This window comes from Artibeus jamaicensis, unplaced genomic scaffold (assembly GCF_021234435.1).
Source record: "Artibeus jamaicensis isolate MK-2021 breed Jamaican fruit bat unplaced genomic scaffold, CSHL_Jam_final scaffold_537, whole genome shotgun sequence".
Taxonomy (NCBI): domain Eukaryota; kingdom Metazoa; phylum Chordata; class Mammalia; order Chiroptera; family Phyllostomidae; genus Artibeus; species Artibeus jamaicensis.
In genome coordinates this window covers 27,609,352-27,629,471 of record NW_026522047.1, presented here as the reverse complement: position 1 = coordinate 27,629,471, position 20,120 = coordinate 27,609,352, and the positions used below count along the sequence as shown (strand labels likewise).

General features: G+C 39.1%; 1 protein-coding gene across 1 annotated transcript in view; it reads right to left on the bottom strand.

Moving 5' to 3' along the window:
- The window catches only part of CUNH4orf45 (chromosome unknown C4orf45 homolog), an 89,520-nt gene that overhangs the window by 21,901 nt on the left and 47,499 nt on the right, over positions 1-20,120 (bottom strand). The window contains exon 3 of the mRNA XM_053658736.1: positions 17,047-17,105. Within this exon, the coding sequence (XP_053514711.1) occupies positions 17,047-17,105 (59 nt within the window). The remainder of the gene's footprint in view (positions 1-17,046; positions 17,106-20,120) is intronic.

Genomic DNA, 20,120 nt, shown 5'->3' with positions numbered 1-20,120 from the left:
CTGCTTGATTTTTTAAATTCTTGTTTAGTAGTTCTCTCCTTCCCAAAAGAGCACAGAGGCCTATGATTAGTTTTAGATAACTAACAATTCAAAATCAAATGTATTAAGTGGGTCTGTGTTATCTATAGACACAAACTATTTTTGTAGAAGTGGATAGATTTTAATTAATAAACACAATGGTGTGAGTCACATTAAGAAACATTACTGTCTCGAGGATAAAAATGAAATTGCTTCCCAAAGAAATGTTTGGGAAAACACAAGAGAGGTCTTCCCAAATTGCCAGCGTAGCTACTGCAGACATAAGAACATTGCTTGAATCCTACTTTTAAAAGAAAAAGATAACTAGGTGTAAGACTACCCTATCTTCCTTTAAGTAGAAAAAGCCTGGCCCTGGCTGTGGCTGATGAATCCAGGGCAACTGAATTGGAAGCTTGAGATGAAGTGATGCTCGAGGGGTGGCCCCTGTAGTCAAGGTCCCACAATGGAGCACTCTGCCGGGCGGGTAGATGAGGACTGACCTACCAATACCCATCTCCCCTTTGTGGGTCACCTCTGCATGGCACTTGGGGCTGGAGATGCACTTGAGCTTGGCCACCTTCATGAACATTTACTCTCAGCATCCGTGCTTCCTTCCTCATAGCTCAAGCCACACCAAACTACATTCCACCTAAAAGAGATGCTGAAAAACCCGACGAGGCTCCCGTAAAACGGGCATCCTCTGTCAGCCTTGCCTGCTGCACAGCCTCCAGACATGGACCCCCAGGCCCCAGGGCACAGCCAGGTCAGCCAGGCTGGCCTCCGAACTCCCCCAGAGGGACACATCAGTTCCCTGCCCCCTCAGGCTCTGGAAAGCCTTGGCCATCACCCCTTTGTAGTCACAACTGGGGCCTAAGACAAACTGTTTACTCCACCATTCCCTGTGACAGTAAAAGAAAAACAATCCAAGAAGGGATTGGCACCCAAAGAAACTACTTGTATTTGAATGCTGGTCTGAAGACCTGCTTTTGGGAGAACGCAGTCAAGTCACAACCAACACTCAGTTCACCGTGTTCATTCCTGTTAGAGTTTGTTCAGTGTGTTGATCACCATTTGATGTCACCTCCTTCACTCATTTCTTCCCTTGTCTTTTCTCCTTCCATTGGAACACCAACTCCATGGGGGCAGGGGCCTTTTCTGTTTGGTTCACTAATGTGTCCCAGAATCTAGTCCCTAGAACAGTGTCTGGCCCAGAGTAGATGCTTAATATATATCTGTTGATTGAAGAAATAAAAGCCAGAGGCTTTCCTCAAGCAAGAATGCCGATCAGCCAGGGGAAATATGGTCAGCAGGCAACAAACACCAGTGGATGATTTTCACCAATTAGAAAGAGAAGCTCAGGCTGGAAACACCTTTTGAGATGAACTTTTCCCACAACCTCAGTTCGCAGACTTGCATGGAGGTCTCCTGATTTGCAGTGTCATTCTAGCAAGCTATCACCACAGGTGAAATCAGAGTTAGGTTCTTGTACCCAGTATGCATCCGAAGACATGATACTACCTAAGAGCACGGCTATCCCACCACTGGTTCAGAGCTAAACCACAGTTGAGAGATTTCCCATCATTTTTAGAGACTTCAAATAGAACAGCTTGTTCATAAAATAACTATCAAGAGAATGAAACGGAAATGCTCTCCTGCAATCAAATTCTGTAATTTAAAAATCTATAACAAGCTCCTGGGCATTTCATTCTGACTGCCCCGTTCTGAACTTGGTGGAGGCCAAAGGACATGGCAGAGTTTATTCGCACATAAATGCCACCTGACTCCATCACCAGAATGTCTGATGATGAGGTTGCTGGAGCCAAACCTGGGCTGCATCTCATCAAACTGATGGGACCTTTTAACTGAACTCCACTCTCCTGAGAAGGAGTGGACAAAGAATGGTAAAACAAGCTCATATCCTTGATGTTCGGTAAAAAACAAAACCAGGGAATAACGTGGGGTCAATGTACACTCATGTAATAGCTTAGGTCATTCCCCCAGTGTAAGATTACGTGCTGGAATGACAATCTGGAATCTCTACAGTGGCCTTAATCACAAAGAAACGGGTCTCTTATAGTTAGTAAACTTGATTTCTCTGTAATGCAAGAAAACGTACTCCTCCAAAACAGAGAAGTGTGCCTTAGCATGAAGGGGAAATAAAGGTGTTAACTATTTACCAGTTAACTGGAGAATTCAATGCACTTTTCTCCCCTGAACACACTCATTAAACGAGGGTTAATTAAATCATTTTCTCTTTTTTGTGCCATTTTTGTGTTTTACAAACCTGGGGAGGAAATATTTGGTAATTAGTACATTTTATTTGCTTTATCTGTGCTATTAGTTATATAATAGTGTATACGGATGTAGTGTTGCTAATTCTATTACAGATTCAAACTATGAAGTTTTATCATCACTACCCTCTTTGAGCTATTTTGTCTGTTTTATAACATGCCCTCAAATACTGAGTCCTTTGCTCTGTATGCTGCAAGTAACAAATAAAAATAAAATTAGTCCAGAAAGGAAGGAAGAGGGGGAAGGAAAGACCCATCCTTGGGTCAGCATCGAAGGATGTTGAAGGACAGCATCAAAGGTTTAAGTGGTTCTGTGAAATTACACACACCATATGCTTCAGACGTCTGATTGTCAATATTTTGGTTCAGCTTACTGCTTTTATTTCATAGGAAACACAAGCACTCTATTTGAAAGCCTTGTTAAATAGTCTAGCACTGCATTGAAGAGTGAACTGAAACAAGCAAGAACTCACATTACCTGAAGCGAACACTTCTTGTTACTTAGCCAAATTGTCTTCCCTGAGCTCCAAAGTGTGAAAACTGCTGTCCTCGCCACAGTGATGTCGTCACCAGCACCTACCAGTTGCCCTTATGGGCGCCAGCTGGCTTCCTGAGACAGGGTTACACAATCTGAGTGAAATATGTCCTCTTCCTGTGCAGAATAACATAATCCAAAAGATTGTTGTTGCCAAGAGTTTGTCCATAATGTAGAAATACACAGTGGTGTTTATTAAGATTTCCACTCAGGAAATCTTAAATGATTTGAAGATTTTTAAATGATTTTTAAAAATGATTGATAGAAGAAGTGATTCTCACTCATGCACGTAGCCTCAGGGGCAGCTGTTGAAAAGCTTACTGGAAATGTGGTGTGTTAGACTGTCTAGGGTCACCTCTGAGGAATGTTGGATGTAATTCCTGATGCTGTCAGAGATTGAGTTTATGTAAGTGGTCCGGAAGTTCTGACAGTCACAGAGCTTCTGAAGCTCTGTGCGGGTGCTTCCTGGGCATCACTTGTTTATTCCTGTGCGTATCACAAAACAACCAGCGGAGGAGAGGCAAGCCACGTTGGTTTCTGTGGCCAGGCAGTGAGACAGGTGAAGGTTAGCTGGGAGACTATCACAGTTAGCTCTGGGAGACTATCACAGTTAGCAACTATCAGTTTAGCTCTGGGACAAGTTTACCTATCCAAATGGTACATCTTGACCTTCATTAACTAAAGATAAAATAGATATAGTTTATTTTAAGCTACTTTGGAAATTTAAATATACACAAAATAGTTTAAAGATTCCTATGTACTCATTATCCAACTTCAAACACTATCAATTTATAGCCAATCTTATTAAACTTCTTTCCTACTTACTAATCCTCCTCTTTCTGGTATAACTGAAAAATGTGAAACCTTTTTTAACATAATCACAATGCCATTTTCCTCTTAAAATATAATGATTTCACTAAATATTCAGACTTCAAAATTCTGGTTTTCTCATAAATGTTATGATTTTTAAGTTTGTTAGAAACAGAACCCAAATAAGTTTCACATCTTGCAGTTGTTAAGTCTTTTAAGTTTCTTTTCATTCATAAGTTCTCCTTCATCTCTCTTCTCCATCTCTTCCCTTCCTCCTGCTCTTCTTCCTCCTCATCTTTCTTCTCATTATTTACTGGTGAAACAAAATTTTGTTTCCATTTGTTCTATAAAATTTCCCACAATACATTTCTCCAGCAACATCTCTGGATTGTCATTTAGCATTTTCTGCTGTCTTCTTATTTACTCTGCACTGTTAGTTGGATTTACAGGCCTGATCTAAGTTAGGTTTTGGGGACAAGACTACTGTCTAGTTTGTTAGGGCAGCCATAACACAGCACCATCGACTGGGTGGTTTAAACAACATAACGGTACTTTCTCACAATTCTGGAGGCCAGCACTCCAAGATCAAGTTGTCGTCAGGGCTGGTTTCTTCTGAGGCCTCTCTCCGTAGAAGATGGCCGTCTTCTCCATGTGCCTGCATGGTCGTTTCTCTGCACGAGTCTGTGTTCAAATCTCCTCACCAGGACACCGCTCATCTGGGATTGGGTATCACCCTAATGGCCTCATTTTAATGGCCTCTTTGAAGAATCTATTTCTAAATATAGTTACCTTCTGAGGCACTGAGGGTTAGGACATCAACATGTGATTTTGGAGGGGTAAAATTTAGCTCCTAACAACTACTTTACAGGTGGTGGTATGTTCTTTCATCAACATGTACCCACAGGATGAGGCAAAAGTAGATTCACAGTTGTGAGTAAGTGAAACAGAGAGTTTATTCTTAATTGTTGTATTATTTTCCATGTGAACACCTGTAAACCTACTTTTGCCCTACCCTGTAATAACTAATCATTTCTGTTTTTCTGGTTTTGGCAGCCACTGATGATTGGTGCCTAGATTCATTAATTTATCAGCATTTGCAAGGTAGTTATATTCCAATTCCTTTATTCCTTCTTTATGTGTTAGCTAGATTACTTGGATTCCTTTAAAGTCACCTCATCTTCTGTTTGGTTACAGTAGTATGTATAGTTTGTAGTAGAAAGGCAGATTCATGTTTGATTCCTTCCTTTTATTTACTCATTTTCAAAATAAGTTGGTTCATGGGAATTCTTCAATGCGGCCAGTTTGTCATGGTTTTTTAGGTGACATTGTGAACTCATGAATGATTATGTTTATGTATATGTAGGTAGATGTATATAAATCCATTGAGGCTATCCCCCTTTTCTCCAAGTTGTCTTTTTTGGCCACTGGGGGTCTCTTCAAGTTTAGCTTCTAAGTCCCTTAGGACTGTAGTCATCTTGGATAGCTTCCTTGCCTGGTATGGCAGGATGTAGTAACCTCCTTTCCATTTCCTTCCCCAAATATGCAATCAGCCATTTCTCCAAGCCCAATTCCTGTTGGTAGACATGCTTCTTGAAGAGTAGAAGTAAGTACTAGTGGAGCTCAGAGCTACTGACTTGGTTCCCACGTCTAGGCCTTTATAGTGAATAGCACCATGAAAAAATATATATAAACACACACAGTCATATGTATGTACACATATATCTTCCAATCACATTCAGGATTTGTTTTTCAGCTCTTTTACCTTAACATCTATGTTTCCTTTCTCCTGCTTTAAGAATCTGGTACTCAACCAAACCAGGGATGGCTGTACAATCACATCATTGCTCATTTGCTTTATCCGTCCGCAGAGTCGGTGCGACACTACCAACACTACCAGCTTCAGCAGATCCTTTTCTTCTTGGAACACATCCCACTAGAGATTTATACCCACATTTCTGTGCATTAAAGTTTCTTGGAATAATTTCTCTCCATGGGTTAAATCATCAACTATTAGTAGATACCCATTTAGGATTTTTAAAGTTTTTATATTTATATTAATTTATCTTATAAATAAGAAGTTGGGTATAAGCTACATCTCATAGGTCCGATGTGTCAGACCAAGTGTGGAACCAGTGAGGCTTTCCCATTTCTTTCCTGTCGTCATCACCGTATGCATCTAACCCAGAGGAGGGGCTGGTGGTGTCATGGTAGATTTGGAGGAGCAACGCCTGCATCATGTCTTGCTGAGTAACAGCAGAGAGTGACTTTGATTCTGGGAGAAACTGTCTTGAAGGCCTTATCTCTGCTCAGTGAAGCACACATTTGTTCTGCCACCCACCATGTAACTTTTCTTTGACTTTTAATGAGTTCGCCTTTAAGCTGCCAGATAAAAAATAAGCCACAGGTTCGGTATAAATCCTGCCATCTTTATATGTTATTATAGAGGCTAGAAATGAGAACCTTCTGTCAAATATGTGGTCACTGTGCTCCAAGGTAATTCATCTGAACACGTGACGTTCCGTCTCTAAAATGATAGCACCTTAGAATCTAAACCCAGCAATTTTAGAGCTAACTCCTATCTGTCTTCAAGCTCAGGTAACCTTATGCAGCTTGCCTGAATCCCCCTCAAAGTTTACATATTCAAATATACATTTCCATTGCACCTGCTAAAATACTCCTTGTTGTAACAGGCATCACACTTAGTAGTTATACTTTGTTAAATGTCTAAACCCAGCACCAAGCATAATGCCAGGCACTTATATAATCAACGCATATCGGTTGGCCAAATATTTTGATCACTGTATCCTAATACACTCTATAATTACCTGTTTATGTGTCTGTTCCTCCCACTCTTGATAAGCTCTTTGAGGGCAGGATTTATTTCCATGGTATTATACTTGTCCATAACATGGACAGAATAAAGAACAAAAGTGGTACTATTGAAAACTAAATTAGGATTAATAGAGTATAAACACAAGCTGCTCTTGAGGGTCATGTTATAAGTATGAAGCCACATTAAAATATAAAGTGATGACATACTTATGAACTCTCAACTGTGGTTTAATGCCACAGCCTGGCCTCTGTACCCTCAGACCTTCCCTGTGTTGGATCCATGCTGGGGCTTCACGTCCGTTGACTTCATTCTCAAGACAACCCCATGTGGTAGCTGTTATCATTCCCCTTTTCATCTTTGACACTGAGGTGCAGAAAGCACCTACATTTCCTAAAAGAAGGGAATTAACCCAGCTACATCCAACTCCAAAGTCTTGTTCATAAGACCTTCCAGTTATGTAAATCTGAAATCATCAGCAGTCTTAAAAGTTAAAAAAAAAAAAACCCAAAAAGCAAAAATGATAGTAAGTAACATGCATTCAGTGGAATGGATGGTTATTTTGTTGTTTCACCTGGTAATATAGATATTAGCTAAATGACCTTATCAACTTTTTGTTTGGTAATATAAGAATGTTTGAAATTACCATGATCAGGACATGTTTGTGGCTTTATAAAATTTAATAGCTACTAGAAAATAAAACACAATCCAAATACTTGTAATAATACAGCTTTTTTAGTATTCTTTTCAGTACTGAACTCTATTTGCCTGAGCCTAAAATTTTAGCCCATCTGGTTATTTTTAGTTTGCAGTCAGTGCTTGGATTTCATTGCCATAAACTGTTTTGTTAGGTCCAGCATCTGCTCCGTCCGTAACCTTGGTCTGAAATAGGCTCCAGTGGCAAGAGTTCTGATGTGTGAAATGCTGAGAAATTATTGGTGATAGGTCCATGGATTGACAGTGCCTCTTTCTAACACACTTTGATGTCAGTTTATTACACAGAGAATAATTTGCCGTGAAGGGCTGCCTTCTGAAACGAACTGAATTTTTCCCCATCTGGGCAAGGGAGAGCCTAGTAGGTTTTCTTCATAAGAATACCAGCACTGTCTCTTTCTTTAGCTGGTTTTTCTCTCAAAAAAATAGTAGCTTTTCTGAAACTGTTGTATCTTATCCATTGGTTGCAAGTGCTTCATCCTGAGATAAGCAATGTGCATTCATTCAGCCATAAACATTTCTGTGCCTCCTACAGTGAAATCATCAAACATTATGTTCAGCTATTTCTGTTGTGTCTTCCCTGATAGGACGTAAAGAAGGAGGAATTGGGTCTGTCTTGTTCCCTCCTGAAACCCCAGGCCTAGCACAGTGTGTGGCACAGAGTTGGAAGTCGGGCATTTGGCAAATGGGTACCTGGACACCTACCATGTGCGGCACTCCAGAGTGACATGGGAGCTCTGCACTGTCCTGAGTACCTGCAGTCTCCTGAGAGCCCTCTTCCCTCACTGCCCAGCTGAGAAAAGACTAGGGCAGGAGGAGGCTCCAGGGAAGGAAATGTGAAGATAATTTTTAAGTAACAGACACAAAGGGCCAATGTGGGAATGGGTGCTGCTGACCTCAAAAATTGCAGAATTTTCCTACTTATTGCTTATGGATATCCACCCCCTGTGCTGGTGGAACTATGGCCCTCACCATAGAAAGCTGTTGAGATTTATAGATGTTTTGAGGAAAACAACTACAAGAAAAAAGGCATGCATTTATGTACCAATATATTTTAAGTCGTGGCTGTCATTAAACCTGTGCTAGTTTAACAAGAGGCTTTGCCAGCAGTATTTCATTATGGAATAAAACAGGCAATTTCCTACACACCACCTGACTAGGGCCAGACACAAGCACACCTTACACCTTTCTGCTGAAACAGAAAGCCCTGTTCATTCAGGTCAACGAATAATTCTTCAGTGCTAAAAGTCCTGGTTTTAAACAGAGAGTTTTTTCAATTTAGGAGCCCTTAACTATTAAAATTATGGTGGACTATTGCTATTTCTCCCATTTTATAATTATGTGTATCAAAATAAAATGATTGTATATAACGTAGTGCTAATTTTTTCAATTTTAATGAATTTAGGTCCATGTACATAATACACGCAAGCAGTAATCAAATGCTTATAAAATTTAAAAAATTTCTTTCTCCCTACCCCCTAGCCCAACATTCACTTCACCAAATGTAGCCTTTTTTAGCTTACTTGGTGCTTCTGGAACTTAACCCAGCTTTTTTTTAAATTAATTTTATTTGTTTATCTTTAGAGAGAAAGGGAAGGAGAGAAGGAGAGAAACATCAATGTGTGTTGCCTCTCGTGAGTTCCCTACTGGGAACTGGCCTGCAACCCAGGCATGTGCCCTGACTGGGAATCGAACCGCGATTGCATGGTTCACAGGCCTGTGCTCGATCCACTGAGCTATGCCAGCCAGGGTTTAACACGGCTTTATACACAGTCAGTGTCCCCTCTGGGGTCCTCGCTTGTTCTACTCCTGTCTGCATTGATATTCTCTAGTTCCCTGTATGGTCCTATTCCTGGCTCTTTCCTTTGTCCCATCTTGGGAATTCCCTTTGCCTGTTACCTCTGGTGTGACTCTTGTTTCTTGGATCAATATTTCTTTCTCTTCCTTTGATTTATCCCCATGCCCTGGTCTTGCTAGATAATATTCTCTAGCTGCTGCCTAGGAAAAAATGCTTTGAGGTGCATTTTTTTTTTTTAGAAAATACATGTCTGAAATTGTCTTTTTTCTCCCCACCTTCCTGCCTAAGGATTTGGCTGCTTGTAGAATTATAGGTTGAAAGTCACTTTCTGTGAGACGTGGGAGTCATTGTCCTACTGCCTTCTAGGTCCGGTGTTGCTGAACATATAATGAAGTATGATGCCTCACTGATTCCTGATTCTTTGAAAATATCCCAGTTTTCCTCTGGAAGGCTTTAGACACATCTCTTTACCCAAGTATAATGAAGTCTCACTACGACATACCTTGATGCTGTTTCTTAGAATTTAGTTTGATGGAAACTTTCAGTCTGGAAATTCACGTTATTCCCTTCTGAGAAAATTTTTTGTACTATTTATTTCCTTCTGTTTTCTTTGATATCTTACTAGCTAGATATTAGACTAATTTAATTGATTCTTTTATTTTCATATTTTTTCTTTTATTATTTTTCATCTCTTACACTTTTTGTTCTACTTTTAGGAGATTACTCAGCTATATAGTATGAAATGTCCAACCTCTGTTGAATCTCTACACTGATTAGTTCTAGCTAACAATATAATGTAAATATTAATCAATGCATTTAGCTACATTATTTTAATGTACTTCATTTATTTGACTAATAGATAACATTTATTAATAGAGTGGCCTGATTTTCTCAGGGTAGTTTTATTTTAGACTGTTGTCTTTGTGACTATTTCAATTACCTTCTTGTTTCACTCTCCAAAGTGCCCTATTTTAGGTGGTAAATAATATGGTCACACTATTTACTGGGTACTCAGTGTGTTCCAAGTGCTGTGTATGTAACAACACCACATCTATACAACAACTCAGTGGAGCAGATTGTTACCATCACTTTACAGGTTGGGGAACTGAGGGATAAATAGCCTAAGTCATTTTCCAAGGCATCACAGCTAATAGGCAGTGAAGCTGAGAAGTTTGGCTTCTGGGCCCTTGCTCTTAATCTCTGTGTAGACACTGTTTCATGACTGCTAACAATCCCCTACGTGGGAGATATTAGATTATTTCTGACATTGTTGTGCTGCAGATACTTTTGGCCTTCCTTTTAGCTAAATCTTTGTGCACCTTTTATTTTATTTCTCCGGGGAAGATAAATTCCTAGTGAAACCAGCTTTCTGGATTCCTCACTCTTCCAACTATGCCATACTGTGCACTTCTTTTTTTTTTAAAGACTTTATTTATTTATTCTTAGAGAGAGGGGAAGGAAGGGAGAAAGAGAGGGAGAGAAATGGCAGTGTGTGGTTGACTCTCATGTGACCCCCACTGGGGACCTGGCCCACAACTTAGGCATGTGCCCCGACTGGGAATCAAACTGGTGACCCCTTGGTTCACAGTCTGTGCTCAATCCACTGAGCTACACCAGCCAGGGCTGTACTGTGCACTTCTTGATGATGGTTGCTCACTAACCAACCTTATGATGATGCAAAGGCAGACAAGAAGGCAGATTGGGAGAGCTGACCCTCTAAAAAGAGCTGCATCTTTCTGATTCTCAAGTAAATGAAAAGTTAGGGGAGGTTGTAGTTAATTCTGACCTGTTAAGACTCATGTTGGTTTTTCTCTTCCATGGCTGACATCTGGTTTGGTTGTCCTGACCTTGGAGTTTACAGCTTCCTTGACACCCCCATCTAAAGACAATGGCAGATCATAGGAACTTGAAGTGCTCCTTAAGACATTATTCCTAAGACAAACCTATAAATCAGCAGATAAGCGGCAAATATCTCAAGCTCCAAGTTGGCAAAGAGGCAACTTTGTTGTGGCATTTGGTTGGAGGCATGTCAGCGGCTCCTTTCTGGAATGATGTTTGCCCATGGATAATTCTGTTGACTTCATAATCTCAGGGACTCTTTTATTACATGGATAAAAAATTCACCCAAGTAGGCAGCAAAGATTTTCCTAAACTGTTCTTTAAAGCCAGCTTAAATTTGATCTCTCTCCGGAAGTCATCATGACTTGAACTCCTTCAGCTTCTCCAGCCCAAATGACACCAATGTGTGCTGTCATGACAAGAAAAACTGGGGTTTGCAAATATGATTTGAATGCCCCATTTTGCCAAGCACTGAGTTAAGGGGAAAAAAAGAAAAAGAAAACAAGATACTTCCATGACCCACGATGTTCAGTAATGGTGTGTAGCTTCTGCAGAATTCACTCAAATCTTCAAACAAAACAAAAAGCCCTGTCAGCCCACTGCAATACATTCTTTTATGACCTCTTCTAATTTGACTGTAAATTGTTTTTCAATTTCCTATCTGTGCTTTTTATTGTTATTCAAATTAGAAATACTGTATGTATATAAACGCCCAATTGCAAACAAAAGAGACAAAAATGAGTTAATGATTAGGTCTCATATCTAGAGAAACTAAAGCTATTTAAAACAAGAGGATGTTTCTTTTTAAAAAAATATATTTTATTGTTTATGCTATTACAGTTGTCCCAGTTTTTTCCCCTTTGCCCCTCTCCGCCCAGCACCCCCTCACTTGTTTAGGCAATCCCCACACTGTTGTCCATGTTCATAGGTCATGTATATATGTTCTTTGGCAACTCTACTCCTATGCTGTACTTTACATCCTCATGACTATTCTATCACTACCAATTTGTACTTCATAATTCCTCTACCTTTTTTGCCCATCTCCCTGAGACCCTCCCATCTGGCAATGATTAAAATGTTCTCTGTAGCTACGATTCTGTTTCTGTTCTGCTTGTTTATTTATTTTGTTTTCTTTCCCTAGATCCAACTGTTGATAGATATGTATTTATTACCATTTTTTTCTTCCTCCTCCTCCTCCTCTTCTTCCTCTTCTTCTTCTTCTTCTTCTTCTTCTTCTTCTTCTTCTTCTTCTTCTTCTTCTTCTTCTTCTTTATTTAACATTTCGTATAATACTGGTTTGGTGGTGCTGAACTCCTTTAGCTTGTTCTTGTCTGGGAAGATATGATATCAAATGATATCTTTGCTGGGTAGAGTAATGTTGACTGTAGATCTTTACTTTTCATCACTTTGAATATTTCTTGCCAAGCACTTTTAGCCTGAAAAGTTTCTTTTGAGAAATCAGCTGACAGTCTTATGGGAACTCACTTGTAAGTAACTAACTGCTTTTGCTTTGCTGCTTTTAAGAGTCTTTCCTTGTCTTTAACATTTGGCATTTTAATTAGGATGTGTCTTGGTGTGGTCTTCTTTGTTTCCATCTTGTTTGGGACTCTCCACACTTCCTTGATTAGTGTGTCTATTTCTTTCATCAAGTTAGGGAAGTTTCTTCTCATTATTTTTTCAAATAAGTTTCCAATTTCTTGCTCTCTCTCTTCTCCTTCCAGCACCCCCATAATATGAATATGGATATGCCTGTCCCAGAGGCTCCTTACACTATCCTCATTTTTTAAAATTCTTTTTTCTTCTTACTGTTCTGATGCTTACTTTTTGCTTCCTTGTATTCCAAGTCACTGACTTGATTCTTAGCTTCATCCATTCTACTCTTGATTCCCTGTACACTGTTGTATATTTCAATTAGTGTATCCATTGTTTCTGACTGGAGTTTTTAATGCTGTTGAGGCCCCTCACTAAGTTCCTTGGCATCCTTATAACAAGTGTTGTGAAATCTCTCTCCATCTAGTAAATTGCTTGTCTCTATTTTGTTTAGTTCTTTTTCCATAGTTTTATTCTGTTCTGTCATTTGGGCATCATATTTGTCTCTTTATTTTGGCAGTCTCCCTGTGTTTGTTTCTATATGTTAAGTAGAGCTACTATCACTCTGTGTCTTGGTAGTATGGCTTAAGGTACTGGGTGTCCTGTAGAGTCCTGTGGCACAGCCTCCCCTATTTCCCAAGCTGGGTACTCAAGTTGTGCCCACTGTGTGCACTGTGTACATCCTTTTTTAACACAAAAGGATATTTCAATTCAGAAGAAAGAAAAGTCAACCCACACCCATTAATGCAATCTTTCTCCATCAATGTACATTGTATTGTAATCTTCTCTTTATATATGTCTGTCCTGAAAGTCTCTGAGCTACTTGAGAGTAGTGACTTTGCTTATTAATTTTTAACATTCTGAGCACCTGGAATGTAGCACATCTTCATTTTATGTTTGTTGAAGTATACCTTTATTGGTCTTTAGGATGTAATAAATTGCAAAACACACTATTGATTTTTAAAATATTTTATTTATTTATTTTTTAGAGAGGGGGAAGGGTGGGAGAGAAACATCAGTGTGCGGTTGACTCTCATGTGTTCCCTACTGGGGTCCTGGCCTGCAACCCAGGCATGTGCTCTGACTGGGAATTGAACCGGCCACCCTTTGCTTCACAGGGCTGTGCTCAATCCACTGAGCTACACCAGCCAGGGCAACACACTATTGATTTAATGACAGATTTATCTGGGCACCACATTTGTATAGTGCATTTGTAAAAAAAACTGTTATGAAATACATCCTCATTTAAAGAAAATTAAAATTTTCAATGTATGCCTCAGAGCGGAGGAAATTCTCTAATTGTCCTTTACTAGACTTCCAATCTCAAAAACACTGTGTACTTTGGCTCTGTTATTCAGAAGACAAAAATTCCGTAAGTATTGGTTATATTGACTCAAATCACCCTACTCTTTCTACAGTGTTTTTTCTGAGACCACTGACTATTCCCACATATTTATCTATTACTGTTTTCTTGGGTTTCCATTTCTTTGTATTACACCCTCCTCTTTAAAATTCTTCAAAGGTTTTTTATCGCCTTCTTTTGCCCTAAGGGCCCTACAGTCAGATCCCTTTCCTCCTTCAGTGGCTCTCATTCTCCTCAGTGTGGACAGCACCCCCGCAAGGCCCACCCCCCATCTTTTCTCAGCCTTCAACTAGTGGTATTCAACCCTGGCTGCACATCACAACAGCCCTTTACAAATGTCCAAGCCCAGATCCCAACACATATTAATGGAATCAGTCAACTTGGACTGAAATGTTAGTTCTGTGACCCTTGATCATGTAACTTGACCCCTGAAATTCAATTAAAATGATGTTAATGTCTGCTTCATCACAGTACTGAATACATTCTAACTCCCAATCATTATACCAATTTTTTCCATGTATTTAAAGCCCATGTTTCCTTGAAAGCTCACTCAAATCCCTCTTTCTTCCCAGAACCCTCCATAATCACTATTTATTTTGGCTCATTTGCAAAGCACACTAGAAACTTAAGATAGGCCTGTTAAAAGTGAAATAGTCTCCCAACTGATCTTCTTGCACCTGTTCTCATCACCTTTCAATCCATTCTCCACATAGCACTCAACTATTCCAGTGTTCTTACAAAAAAAATTGAATCATGTGGCTTCTTATTTTGAATCTTCTAATAAATTCCCTTTGTTCCTGGATTAAAATCCAAATTCTCTAGTCTGGACAGGACACAGGATTCTAGAAAATCTAACCCTCATCTCACGATCCTCCCACGGCTTTCTGTAGTCCAGCGGCACTGGTCCTAATCTGATACCACCCTCTCCTACTGCAGGGCCTGCGCATGCTCTTTCCTCCGCCAGGGAAGTACTCACAGTCACTTTTCTAAAGTCAGCTCGGTGAACTCTTCGCTGATCGTCAGTCCAGGTAGATGCCCCTAGTAAAGCCTCTTTATACCCCGTAAATGCCCTTTGTGATGAAATGTTTTATTGTAAACTTGACAGAATACGCACCAGTATAAACTTTTTCTTGAAGAACCTCTTATAGTGTTTGATTTGTTGCCATATCATGAATTTTATTTGTTCGTTAAAATTATTTAAAAGCATGAAACACAGTATAATGTTCTTTAAAAGCCATTTAGTTGTTTAATGTCTCTCTTCCTCTAGAACACAAGTTCCAAGACAGGCATACACTGGGCCTGTTTTGCTCACCACTGCAGCCACAAAAACCTAGTGTTGATTTGAACATAGGAAGTGCCGAATCTAGTGAGTGATGGCTGCTGACCGAGGACGGAACGTGAAAGTCAATTGGGAAGCTAAGCACTCACCTTGCCCAGGACAGAGACAGCCCTCAATTGCCCTTAGAGAATGCCAAGGGGTGGGGCACTCCTGGGCCTGCCCTAGTCGGAATCCTATCCAGAAGCATCTTCCCAGCCTTTTAAGCACTTGGATGTGCTTAACGTCTCACGAGCAAGGACGCATTTAGGTTATTGACATTTTAACTAGTCACAAGTAGGACCCGAGCCAGAGACTGCTGACGAGTCCAGGGGGTCATCAATACACTACAATTTTGTTAACTTTTCTAATTATATAATTTTCTAGTTACAATTGCCTCCATTATTAATTTGTCACTCAACATATGCAACTTGGTTTTGTTATTTTTCCTCATATATATCTATAGATAGATATCCAATTTACCAATTGAATCTATAATCCCCTAAGTACAAAGTCTTTTTCACAAATCACCTGCTTTGAATCCTCATCACCTGGTACAATTTATATCATATTCCCTAGGAATGAACATTGCCAGCATTCTTTCACCCATGGGAAATGTTCCAAACTTTAATATTTCTTGGATATTTTCTTTTTTTTTAAGATTTATTTATTTTTTAGAGAGGGGAAGGGAGGGAGAAAGAGAGAGAGAGAAACATCAATGTGTGGTTGCCAAGAGCAAGAACATGGCCCCCACTGGGGACCTGGCCCACAACCCAGGCATGTGCCCTGACTGGGAATTGGACCTGCGACCCTTTGGTTCATAGTCTGTGCTCAATCGACTGAGCTACGCCAGCCAGGGCTCAGATACTTTCTAATAAGTTTTTTAGTGTTTAAATAAATACAGCAAAGTTTCACATTTATCAATGCTTGTTGAAGTTTCTTTGATTTTTCAGTGGCCTTTAATATTTTGGGTGGTGATTGGAAATATTTGATAGGAGGTTTGTAGGTAGATGCCTGCAGTTTTATCTGAACAAAGTGGGATAGTGTAATTAGAACGTGTGTTTTGCATGCAATAAATTGTAACTATTTATCTGTGGTTTAGGTATAGGATATGCTTTATATATAAGATGCAGGAATTGCCTAGTGACATCTTTTGTCGTCCTGAGATTGTGTTGCGGTAACTAGGATGTTTGACAGAGGGGTTCAGCGTCTGTCTCTTTCCAGTGTGGTTTATGTTGTTGTGATGTAGCAGAAAAAGACTAAAGTCCATGAATTTTGCACACACTCGTGCTGTATTCCTGAGTATGAAAAACGAGGTGAAATAGACTCAAGAAACCCTTGTCTCCACAAAGCAAAGGCCAACTAAGATATTACCAAATCTGCAGTCCTGTAAGAGACTGATTGATCTCTCCCCTCTTAGGAATCTGAATTATATGTTACATCCAGATGACAAACCTGTATTTGCTCTTTTCCTGTAATTTAACATACCTTGAGCCAGACATGTTTAATTTAGGTTAGAAGCTACCTTAAGATAGCATGAATTCAAGCCACTGTGTGACTTCAGTAGGATTACATTTATTAACCGAGATTACCCATTATGATGGTTTCTAAGCCAACAGCATGAAATGAGCTATTTTTTAAAACCAGAAACAATTATACTGTTGTTTTCCATAGAAAGAAGTACTTATATAGTTGAAGCTACCCTACTCATTCTATTGCTAGTCTGAATTGCTACAGGCTGGTTTTCTTTACCTTCCCTATATTGTATGCATGCTTTGCCCATTTTCTCCACTTAATTAAAATCTATAGAGAGCGAAAATTTTGTGTTTATTAGGAATAAGAAAAGAAATAAAGCAGTAATATACTTAAATTTTAAAAAATTATCTCTTTTACAAATTTAGGAAGGAAACTAATTAATTAAAAATGTATTCATATATGCTTACCATGGGTTTTGGTATCTGTGGCCTATTTCATCAATAGCAGCTCGCCTTAGTTCTTTATGCTGTAAAAGGAAGAAAATTAATGTACCCTAATTCCAAGTTAAATAGGCACCAACATGTCTAAGGGTCTATGTTTCTAACTGAAAGGGAAGTCAGGGTGGGCAGTTAAACAGAAAATTCTAAATTCAGTTAAAAGAAGGTGTTTTATTTAAAGTTATTTATTTATTTATTTATTTACTTATTTATTTATTTATTTATATAAAAGTACTGTACCATTCAAATTTTTTGAATAAGTACACACTCAAAGCAAATAACTAAAATCATGACAATACTGCCCTTGCTTTTGGGAAGAAAACAGACATCACCAGTTGTCTCATGTATAGCTGGGCATAATTTTTCCTAAACAAAGTTACATTTGCATTATAAGGATTCACCTTATCAAAGGTATCTTTCATATTTTCAGTTGCAGTTTACATTCAATATTATTTTGTATTAGTGTCAGGTGTAGAGCACAGTGGTTAGACAGTCAAATACTTCACAAAGTATTTCCCCCCAATAGTTCCAGTACCCACCTGACACCATACACAGTTATCACAGTATTATTGGGTATGTTCCCTATGCTGTGCTGTATACATCCCCATGAATATTTGGAAATGACCAATGTGTACTTCTTAATCTCTTGGCCTTTTTCACCCAGTCCCCCGTCCCCTCTGGCAACCCTGAGTCTAGAAGTAATCAAAAAAGTGCAAAAACTGAAATAAATATGACCCTATGCATTTTACTTTCTGTAAAAGGACAGACATTGAGTAGCAAGAAGAGTGTCATCAGTGATCTCGGGGTCTAAATAAACAGGCCTTCAAGACTAGTGTTTATCACTCAGACTCAGAGGATTCGGGCCTTTTCCCTTTACCTTCATGGAATCAGAGAATGTGGTAGTAATAACATGCAGATTATGCACAGGTAGCTGCGGTAAAGTGTAGATCCAAAAACTTCTTTCAGAAAGCATAATTTGGAAAGTTGATGATATATCTGTTAGCTTAGAACTAGTTCTCATGTGAAAAAAATCTCACACCCTCGGGTGTGTATTGAAATTATCGCTGAATAAGTGATCTCTGTGTGCTGCCTCCTTTCCCCCAGGAACTAGCCAGTGGATGGCACGTCTTATGCATAAGCTTGGGGAGTAGGGGTGTCAGATTTATACTGAAAAGGGTTTGGGTTTGTAATCATTTCTAAGTTGTCCATACCGGGGTTGGGAAACAATGATATGGGTTATCAGAAGTATTTCACTTCAGTTTTGGAATGCATTTTTTGCTTACATTGATGTGGGGTGCTATATTTGTATAGACTAGTCAAATCATATTATAATAATCTCAATAATGTAGGATTTTTATAAAACTTCCTTTTTTTCTTTTTTTTCCCTCCAGTTTTGGTTTAGAATGACTTTTCCAATCAAGTGCTTCAAAGTTACTTGTTTTAGAAAAGCAGGTCTACTTAAGTCACCAACTCGGGGATAAAGACCTGAAGCCTTGACCACGTCTCTCTAATGTCCACATATAAAGAAAATGACAAATGGGATTTTAATGCAAGGCTGTACCACCATTGCACAGAAAATCTGAAAGGTTATTGTCTGTATGAAATGAAGAGATCATGGTATAATATTGTTTCTTCAATTGACTTCTGACACACTGATTTCCTGAAAATTGATCTTATCAACTGACTTAAAAATAATGTTATTGTCAGCTTCTGGACAAATTGTTTGGAATTTCACGAATCTCCTCTGACATCCATTTACTTTTTTTTCTTTTTTTTTAATATATTTTATTGATTATGCCATTACAGTTGTCCTATTTCCCCCTTCATTCCCCTCCATCCTGCACACCCCACACACCCTCCCCCACCATTCCCCCCTTTAGTTTATGACCACATGTCTCAAGTTCTTTAGATTCTGTATTTCCCATACTATTCTTGCCCTCCCCCTATCTATTTTCTACCTACCATCTATGCTACTTATTTTCTGTACCTTCTCCCCCCTTCTCCTTCTCCCACTCCCCTGTTGCTAACCCTCCATGTGATCTTCATTTCTATGGTACTGCTCCTGATCTAGCTGACCTCTTAGTTTGCTTTTGTTTTAGGTGTTGTTGTTAATAACTGTGAGTTTGGTGTCCTTTCACTGTTTATCTTTTTTATCTTTTTTTTCTTAGGTAAGTCCCTTTAACATTTTATATAATAAGGGCTTGGTGATGATGAGCTCCTTGAATTTGATCTTATCTGAGAAGCATTTTATCTGTCCTTCTATTCTAAATGAAAGCTTTGCTGGATAGAGTAATCTTGGTTGTAGGTCTTTGGATTTCATGACTTGGAATACTTCTTTCTAACCCCTTCTTGCCTGTAAGGTCTCTTATGAGAAATCAGCTGACAGTCTGATGGGAACTCCTTTGTAGGTGACTGTCCCCTTATCTCTTGCTGCTTCTAGGATTCTCTCCTTCATTTTAATCTTGGCTAATGTAATGATGATGTGCCTTGGTGTGTTCCTTCTTGGCTCCAACTTCTCTGGGACTCTCTGAGCTTCCTGGATTTCCTGGAAGTCTATTTCCTTTGCCAGATTGGGGAAGTTCTCCTTTATTATTTGTTCAAGTAAGTTTTCCACTGGTGGCTGTTCCTTTCCCCCTTCTGGTACCCCTCTAATTCGGATGTTGGAGCGTTTAAAGATGTCCTGGAAGTTCCTAAGTCTCTCCTCATTTTTTTTGAATTCTTGTTTCTTCGTATTTTCCTGTTTGGCCATTTTTTTCTTCTTTCTGGTTCATTCCCTCGATTTGAGTCCCAGTTTCCTTTTCATCACTATTGGTTTCCTCACAAAAATGAATTCAACATCCTCACAAAAATAGGTAACAATGATTGGTATAGTCTCTATATTAAGGAAATTAGTGAAAATCTTTTACAGTAATTTGAATGTTTTCAACTAGCAGAAATAAAAATTCAAAATTGGATATTTCCTATTAAGCCATTTTTAAAAAGTCAGCATTAATCAAAGGGAAATATCTGCTAACTACATTCAGATATCATAAATTAGACACAAT